This window comes from Asparagus officinalis, chromosome 4 (genome assembly GCF_001876935.1).
Source record: "Asparagus officinalis chromosome 4, Aspof.V1, whole genome shotgun sequence".
In the NCBI taxonomy this organism is placed as follows: Eukaryota; Viridiplantae; Streptophyta; class Magnoliopsida; order Asparagales; family Asparagaceae; genus Asparagus; species Asparagus officinalis.
The window spans coordinates 72492296-72501688 of record NC_033797.1 but is presented as its reverse complement, the minus strand read 5'-3'; the positions used below and the strand labels follow the sequence as shown (position 1 = coordinate 72501688).

Below are 9393 nucleotides of genomic sequence, written 5' to 3'. Positions count from 1 at the left end.
GATTGGACGAATATTTGTTAAATATTCACAAATATCTCATTAGCACACTTGTATCTTACATGATTATTGAGCATGAAATCTTCAGCTTAAACCTAAGTCATTTCTTATTTATTTTTTATAACGTTTTACTTGATATTTTACTGTAAGAATTATTGTATTGTATGTTTATAAATTATTCATATAATACTTATAAATAGCAATATTTATAGTATTATGCACACATAAAAGATAATAAAATGTAGTAATATAGAAGTACAAAAATATAAACGAATATCTAATAATCATATGAATCGAATATACCTCTGGTCAAATTCTATTCATTTATGAACAGGATATTCACCAATATTCATTTACTATTAAATGAACTACCAAATCGAATATGACCGAATATCTGGATGAATAATAACTAATCTGTTTATTAATTATTTGGTTCGTTTCCACCCCTAATGGTAGAGCATTCTTATCTTGCTCCGTAAGAAATTTCCAGTTCCCAGATGGGCACTATGAATTCAACCGCACAGTGTACATCTTGGAGAATTTCATGGAACAAGATATATAATTTGTTTTCAGCAAAATTGTATTTTTTGGAAGCAACATGTTTGATGCATTTTACTATTTGTAGTGGATAGTTTTCACAACCTACCTAGAGATGACCTGGTATTTTCTCACTGCAGTGATCGGCGACTCAACTGGCATCCACATGCATGCAGTATTCGTTTCAAAGATGGCCGGGGAAACCCTGAAGAAGTTTGCTCGCGGAGAAGAAGGGGAATGTTGTATAGGTTCATCAATGGATGAGACTGCTGGAACTGTGTTGGTAATTTCTTTTGTCTCTCTTGTGGTCATAATATCAGTTCTAGCAGCATTTCTCTTTGCTCGGAACTGTCGGCTTCTCCGGCATGCAGCAAGACACAGCCGTCCTACTACGATGAATAGGCAGTCTGTGGAACTTCTTCCTTGCTTCACATTTAAGAGTGCCTATGTAAATAGCAAGAGAACTGCAGACACTTGCGCCATCTGCCTTGAAGATTATAAAGATGGAGAGAGACTGAGAGTTCTTCCATGTCTACATGGTAAGCTGTTATTAACTTTTAACCTTTTATATTGGGATATTATTATAAGAAATAAGCTTGTAACGAAGTTTAATCTATAGAAATGATTTGATTTAAGCTTGATATGAAACATTTGGTAAATTTTAATTTGAAATGTTGATACCAAAGAATTTGGACAATATTGGATGGGTGTGGCTAATTGCAAATTCTTGTTAGAAAATGTAATGATAAACGTTATTTATAACAATTGGAACTTAGATGTTACTAAGGCCAGAGCAACAGAAGGCTAGATATAGAAGTAAAGGAGGAAATATTTGTTGATTTAATGGAAAGTAGGGCGGTTAATTGAATGAAATGAAGGATTCATCTAGCTGATCTAAAACCGTAGGACCCATGATTCAGTGATGTCTGAAGAATTATAACATTCCGACACATATATGACATTAAATACGAATGTGTGATGGATACTCGTTAGACAAGATGAGTTATGTGGTGGACGCTATTGACCACGGCCAGGCTTTAACATAACCAGTTCATGAAGAAACATGTATCTTTGTTAGTTGTCATGTCCATTTTATAATGGGCTTAGCCGCTTAAAACATGTTAGTGAGTGGAATTAGTGCAAAAATATCTCTCTAAAAGCTTAGGAATTCTTCAGGCATCAGTCACTGTCAGTATTTTATTGCTTACTGTTTGGTTAGTGGGAAATGGGTGGGAACCCATTTATGGAAACCACTTTTCTACAAGGGGTTTATTTTTCTTTGTTTGTATAGACGTACTTTTAGGAAATCGGGTGTTGCAAAAGTACATGAATTGACCTATTTTTCAGGAAACCCGTTTCCCAACAAATTTGCATATTGTACATTTGTACTCATGTACTGTTGCCACTTATGGTGGGTCTATCCATGCTCCAGAGTTAATTTGGGGTTCTGGATGCATTCTGATGCGACTGGTACACCGTCCAATATCAGTCAGGTTCTCGTTTCTGAGACAGTTACATTCAGAATTCTAAAAATCCTTGTAAATGAGAATAGCACCTAATTTCTTTTCTTTGTACAGAGAAGCAACAACTATTTATATTTCTTATAGTCCCTTCCACTATACCAAAACTCCAAAGTTATGGTGAGGGTTGAGGGGTATATTTTTATAATCTAACATGCCCTCGCAGCTTGAGCAAGTCTGCTTTAAATTTGTGGCCTATGGGAATTGAACCTGGATTACTCTGACACCATCTTAAAGCTCCTTCCACTACACCAAAATTCCGAAGTTACGGTAAGGATTGAGGTTATATTTTCATAACGTAACAATATCAGTAGTACAAATTTGGATGGTACAGAAGTATATCGCTTTGTTCTTCAAATTCCATATGCTTTGTTGATCCCATTTTTGTAACGGGCAAAAATAGGCCAAAAGCTAGTCTTTCTGGGAGGGAAATGGGTAGCTAATGAGGTTACTTCAATTATTTTATGATAAAAGCTGAGTGATAGTTATATGTTGCCCTGTTCCTAACTGTTACACCCTTTCCCCCCCCAGAGTTTCATTCAATCTGTGTCGACTCCTGGTTGACAAAGTGGGGCACTTTTTGCCCAGTTTGCAAGCATGAGATGAACTCAGGAGAGTAATTTATGAAAAATTGTAAGAAATTTCAACTTTGTCTACTGGTAGCTGAAATAATCATTGCTTGAATCCTCTATTAGAAATTTGACTGCTTGTATGTTCTGCTAGGTAGATGCAACACGTTTCTTCAATAAGATGGGGGCTAACACAAGCAAACTTGGAGCCCGATTTGATCATGTTGTCTTCTTTGTGTTTGTTTTAGCTGTCATGCCCTATGATCTCTGTAGAGAAGTTGAAAATAGCAGCAGCTGCTTCATTATTCCGACGTGTTCAGTCATAATTTATGGATGAAGGCTCTTTCCCCCCCTTGTGGTCTGCCCTTTGCTCTCGCATGATGCTTTGATATACAATTTTTGAGTTGGAGACCGTGGCTGAGTTTGTTGTTTACATATGTAACATGAATGTGGGGATATTTGTGTAATGTGGTCAGTGTTTCTTGCTCTCAGCCGTATATGTATGTATTTTAGTTGTAGGGAGAAACTTGATGAATGGACGAATGCAAGGATTCACAATAGAGCTGTAGGATCTTCTTTGTTTGTCTCTGGATGGCTTTTTTCTTGCTGTAGTCCTACTGACTTCTTTTTGGCAAATTTGAGCGTTTCTTTTATCATTTGCAGTTTTGTTTTGGTATGAGTATATTCCTAAAATAGAGACATCCATTATGCTCTTCCTAAAGCGGCCGAGTCATGACATTCATTTAAACATCGACAGGTATTAAGAATGAATAAAGCGGCGGCGATAAGAAGGGGGAAAAAATCTGTAGAGTTAAGCAGCATCTACGCAGCCTCACCCCTTTTCATGCGGTTAAGCACCATCATCCTCCCTTAAATACTCTTTGAGTTGAGAACTGCAGACCGCCTCAGCTCCCACTTACCTCACATGTGGAGCTAGTTTTGCCTCTTTGGAATTCATACTCAGTTCACACCAGTTGGCCTCTCGCATTCATGGGAAAAGGGCGTGACAAATATCCAACCATCGGCTTGCTGCTCGCAGTATAGAAGCTGAAGTCACTGGTAATGGCCGAATAAAAGTTGGTGGATTGGTTGTTGACACCAGCAAGCTTTGCATAGGATTGCTCATTATTGCTATTTTAGATAATTTGGCAGGTTTCAGTCCGCATCAACTAGTCAGCTTCAGGCCTTACTGTCATCTGCTCAGGCCAAATATTTTTTCCAATATTTTTTTTTATGACAAGGGAAACCCGGTCAGCCACTCAGCGTCCCCCTTTGGGGTCCGGCGGAGACCACGGTTCGAATCTCCCCGATCCCCCACAGCTGAGGGAGCCATCTCTTTGCTACCAGGGGGGCCAATTCCACGTAGGTGGTCACTCAGCGTGTGGACCAGAACAGACTCAAACGGGTCCCTAATCTATCAGACTGATTAGCTGAATATTAAAACCACGGGTCTCCGTCCCCACCCTTAAACCAAGGGAGCCCAGTTGAATGCGGCAGCGGGGATTCAAACCCCTGACCAACAGGGCACGTGCCTAGGGAGCGAGTCCCCCCCATGGAGCTGCTGACCAAGAATCCCACCCGCGGATGTGTGTGTATAAATATATGAGAATTGTTAGTCAAATATAGAGGCACCGAAAGAGAGAAAGGGCCGAAATTGTTGACTTGGGGGTTGGCTGGTTTTTAGTGTGTAGCTGGTTTTCTGTGTTGAAAGAGGGGAGCTGGATCCGAAATTGTTGACAAAGAGAGAGGGGGAGGTGCCGAATTTGTTGACAAAAGAGAGGGCATGGAAGCTATAAAACCCCCCCTCTCCGCTCTCTTCTTAAAATAATCTGAGCTTAGGAGATCTATCAAAACTTGAGAAATCCATCAGAGCTAAGATCAGTTAGGAAGAGTGATTTGTTGTTTGTGAGATTATTGAGTGAGTGTAATCTCTATTTGTACTCCCTCTCTCTATTAGTGAGATCTATCCCCTTCTTGCCGTGGACGTAGATCAATTTGATCGAACCACGTAAATATTGTGTTTGTGATTGTTCTATTCTCTGGTTTAGTGGGTAATTCCCCCAACAAACTGGTATCAGAGCTTCTCGGTTCTAGGACAGCTTTCAATCCTCTACAATGGCTTTCGTAAAGTTCTCGGTGTCGATCTTTGATGGCCAGAACAATTTTGGCCTATGGAGGATAAAGATGAAGGCTTTGTTGCGACGTGAAGGCACGGTTAAAGCTATCGACGGGAAATACCCAGAAGATATGACTAGTGCCGAGATCGAAGAGATGGACGAAAAGGCTCACAGCGCCTTGCAATTGTCACTATCCGACAATGTGCTTCGTGAAGTTGCCGATGAGGAAACGGCAGCGGGGTTGTGGTCAAAGCTCGAAAGTCTCTACTTGAAGAAATCTCTTACTACGAGATTATACCTGAAGCAGCGGCTATACACACTGAAGATGAAGGAAGGTACACCCATTCAGGAACACCTTGATGAATTTAATAAAATTGTCATGGATATGAAAAACCTGGATCTTAAACTTGATGATGAAGACCAGGCTCTCATTGTGTTATGTTCATTGCCTAACTCTTATGAAAACTTTGTTAACTCTATGTTGTATGGAAGAGAATCCATAAGTCTTGAGGATGTGAAGGCCTCTTTGAACTCTGCTGAGTTGAGAACAAAGTTGAATGGGAGAGGTACCGATGGGCAGGCTGATGGTTTGCTAGCCAGAGGTAGATCGAAGGCCAGAGAGGGTGATAAAGGGCAATCCAGAAATCGCTCAAAGTCCAGGTCAGCCCCAAACAAGAAGAATGTAGAGTGTTTCTACTGTCACAAGAAAGGGCATTATAAGTCAGAATGCTATGCTCTAAAGAAGAAAGACAACCAACGTGGTGAAACCTCAGATTCAGCTAATACGGCAAAGGATGATATTGCCGTTGTTGCTGAGACGGTTCTTACAGTATGTCCCTTGGATGGCCGTTCCGATAAAGAATGGATCTTGGATACATGTGCGTCTTTTCATATGTGTCCAAATAAAGATTGGTTCACTACTTACAGATCTATAAGTGGTGGATCAGTATAAGTGGTGGATCAGTTTTGATGGGCAACAATGCAGTTTGCAAGACAGTTGGCATTGGTACAGTTCGCATCCGGTGTCACGATGGGATAGTGAGAACTTTGTCAGATGTGAGACACATCCCGGACTTAAAGAAAAATCTAATTTCTTTGAGTTCTTTGGATTCTATTGGGTGTTCTTACACTGGCGAAGGTGGAGCTCTTAGAGTTACTAAGGGTTCATTGGTTGTGATGAAAGGTAGTAAGGTGAACAGTCTTTATGTTCTCCAAGGCAGTACGGTGACAGGCTCTACAGGTGTCCCCTCTGATACTGATAGGGACACTACTCAGTTGTGACACATGCGCTTAGGCCACATGAGTGAGAAGGGGATGACTATTTTGAGTAAACGTGGCTTACTCTGTGGTGATTATACATCATCACTGGATTTCTGTGAGCATTGTGTGTTTGGGAAGCAAACTCGGGTCAGCTTCTCGACTGGCTCACATACGACGAAGGGCACTCTCGACTACATCCATTCAGATTTGTGGGGACCTGCTCAGGTTCCATCCAAAGGTGGTGCTCTTTATTTTCTGACATTTATTGATGATTTTTCCAGGAAAGTTTGGGTTTACTTTCTCAGGCGCAAAAGCGAGGTGTTCGAAACTTTCAAGAAGTGGAAAGTACTTGTTGAGAATCAAACTGGAAAGAAGATTAAACGTCTCCGAACAGATAATGGCTTAGAGTTCTGCAGTGGTGAGTTCAATCAGTTCTGCTCAAATTCTGGGATCGTACGACATCGCACGGTCAGGCACACTCCTCAGCAAAACGGGGTGGCAGAACGCATGAATAGAACGTTGATGGAGAGAGCTAGGTGTATGCTCTCAAACTCTGGCTTGGATAAAGGCTTCTGGGCTGAAGCTGTTAACACAGCTTGTTACTTGGTGAACCGGTCTCCTTCTACCACTATAGAACACAAGACTCCAAATAAGGTATGGTCAGGTAAACCAAATGACTATTCAAATTTAAAGGTATTTGGATGCCCTGCTTACTATCATGTTAGAGAGGGTAAGCTTGAGCCTAGAGCTAAGAAATGCATATTTATTGGTTATGCTGATGGCGTTAAAGGCTATCGTTTGTGGAGTCTTGAACCTGATTCTCCTAAATTCATTATTAGTAGAGATGTTACTTTTAATGAAAGATATATGCTTGATCATGGGAAGGTTTCTGTTGAGTCTACAGGAAATGTAGAGAAGACCATGGATAAGGTGGAGCTTCAGGTGGAGCTCGAGGGAGAGACGTCTCAAAAGTCGTCTATAAAATTTGCTCCTACAGCTGTAGAAGAGCAACATGATTCAGGCTCAGATGCTGATGATGCTGAGACTGAAGAACCTTATTCCATAGCCACTGGCAGAGAGAGGAGACAGATCAAACCTCCTCAAAGATATGCACATGCTGAATTAGTGGCGTATGCTCTCACGACAGCTGAAGAGATGAGTATTCAAGAGCCATCAAACTTTACTGAAGCTGTCTCATGCGGAGAATCTGGACGTTGGGCCACAGCTATGACAGAAGAACTCGAGTCACTCTACAAGAATCAGACTTGGGATTTGGTGCAATTACCTAAGGGTAAAAGGGCAATTGGATGCAAGTGGATTTTCAAGAAGAAAGAAGGGATCCCAGGGGTTGAAGATGCTAGATTCAAAGCACGGTTGGTGGCTAAGGGTTATAGACAAAAGGAGGGAATTGACTATGATGAAGTGTTCTCTCCGGTTGTAAAGCATACCTCCATCCGTGTATTGCTTGCCATGGTTGCTCTATTTGATCTGGAGCTTGAGCAGCTTGATGTGAAGACTGCATTTTTACATGGCGAACTTGAGGAGACTATCTACATGTCTCAGCCAGAGGGATACTTCGTAGAAGGTAAAGAAGATCAAGTTTGCAGATTGAAGAAATCTTTGTACGGCCTGAAGCAATCTCCCAGACAGTGGTACAAGAGGTTTGATAATTTTATGCTTAGTCATGGGTACTCAAGAAGTACTTATGATAGTTGTGTGTACTACATGCATCTAGGAGATGATTCTTTTATTTATCTTCTATTATATGTCGATGACATGCTTATTGCTGCTAAGAACATGTCGCAGATTCTTATTTTGAAGAAACAACTCAGTGATGAGTTTGAGATGAAAGATCTTGGTGCAGCAAAGAAGATCTTAGGTATGGAGATCAGGAGGGACAGGAAAGCTGGAACTTTATATCTCTCACAGAAGAGTTATATTGAAAAGGTGCTTGAACGCTTTGGGATGAAGAAGGCCAAGCCCGTTACGACTCCTTTGGCTCCTCACTTTAGGCTCTCGGCTTCAGATTCACCTACAAGTGAGAACGAGAAGAAGGAGATGTCCCGAGTTCCATACTCCAATGCAGTGGGTAGCATAATGTATGCTATGATTTGCACTCGTCCAGACATTGCCCAGGCAGTCAGTGTAGTGAGCAGATACATGGCTCAACCAGGGAAGGCACACTGGGAAGCAGTAAAGTGGATCCTTCGGTATCTCAGGGGTACCTCAGATTTGGGTTTAGTTTTTGATAGCAGTACTTTGGGAACCTCAGTTGTAGGTTTTGTGGATTCTGACTATGCAGGTGATCTCGATAAAAGGAGATCTTTGACTGGTTATCTTTTTACTCTTTCTGGCTCAGCTATTAGTTGGAGATCGACTCTACAATCGACAGTTGCTTTGTCTACTACAGAGGCAGAATACATGGCAGCAGCAGAAGCGGTAAAAGAGGCCATTTGGTTGAGAAATCTCGTGAGGGAGCTTGGACTTCTACAGGAGGCTAGTTCAGTTGTATTTTGCGACAATCAGAGCGCAATACATCTAAGCAAAAACTCAGCACATCATGAGAGGACAAAGCATATTGATGTCAGATATCATTTCATTCGTGAGGCAACTACTGAAAGAAACATCACGATGAAGAAGATTGGTACTGCAGACAACCCAGCTGACATGTTGACCAAACCGATCCCGGTCTTCAAGTTCAAGCACTGCTTGAATTTGGGAGGCATTCGCACTTGTTAAGTGGCCCCTTTTGGGGCATTGTTTGCAAGATGGGTGAAGACTCACTAGATATTGGTGTCGGCTCAGTTTTGGGCAAACGTTCGCCGAGGTGGAGATTGTTGGTCAAAAACATCAAGCCACAAAGAAATTGTTGACTTGGGGGTTGGCTGGCTTTTGGTGTGTAGCTGGTTTTCTGTGTTGAAAGAGGGGAGCTGGATCCGTAATTGTTGACAAAGAGAGAGGGGGAGGTGCCGAATTTGTTGACAAAAGAGAGGGCATGGAAGCTATAAAACCCCTCCTCTCCGCTCTCTTCTTAAAATAATCTGAGCTTAGGAGATCTATCAAAACTTGAGAAATCCATCAGAGCTAAGATCAGTTAGGAAGAGTGATTTGTTGTTTGTGAGATTATTGAGTGAGTGTAATCTCTATTTGTACTCCCTCTCTCTATTAGTGAGATCTATCCCCTTCTTGCCGTGGACGTAGATCAATTTGATCGAACCACGTAAATACTGTGTTTGTGATTGTTCTATTCTCTGGTTTAGTGGGTAATTCCCCCAACAAGAATAATGGAGGTGAGCTGGCAGCTCACCTCTCCCCGTGAGTTGCAAGTATATGACATGTGAACCCTCTACTAGTCACATCGGTGTGGGGCTCACATGTCATACACTTGCAGTT

General features: G+C 41.5%; 1 protein-coding gene across 1 annotated transcript in view; it reads left to right on the top strand.

Moving 5' to 3' along the window:
* The window catches only part of LOC109837722 (receptor homology region, transmembrane domain- and RING domain-containing protein 1), an 8234-nt gene extending 4975 nt beyond the window's left edge, over positions 1-3259 (top strand). The window contains exons 3-5 of the mRNA XM_020406066.1: positions 675-1073; positions 2586-2687; positions 2778-3259. Of these exons, the coding sequence (XP_020261655.1) occupies positions 675-1073; positions 2586-2674 (488 nt within the window). The 3' untranslated portion in view covers positions 2675-2687; positions 2778-3259. The remainder of the gene's footprint in view (positions 1-674; positions 1074-2585; positions 2688-2777) is intronic.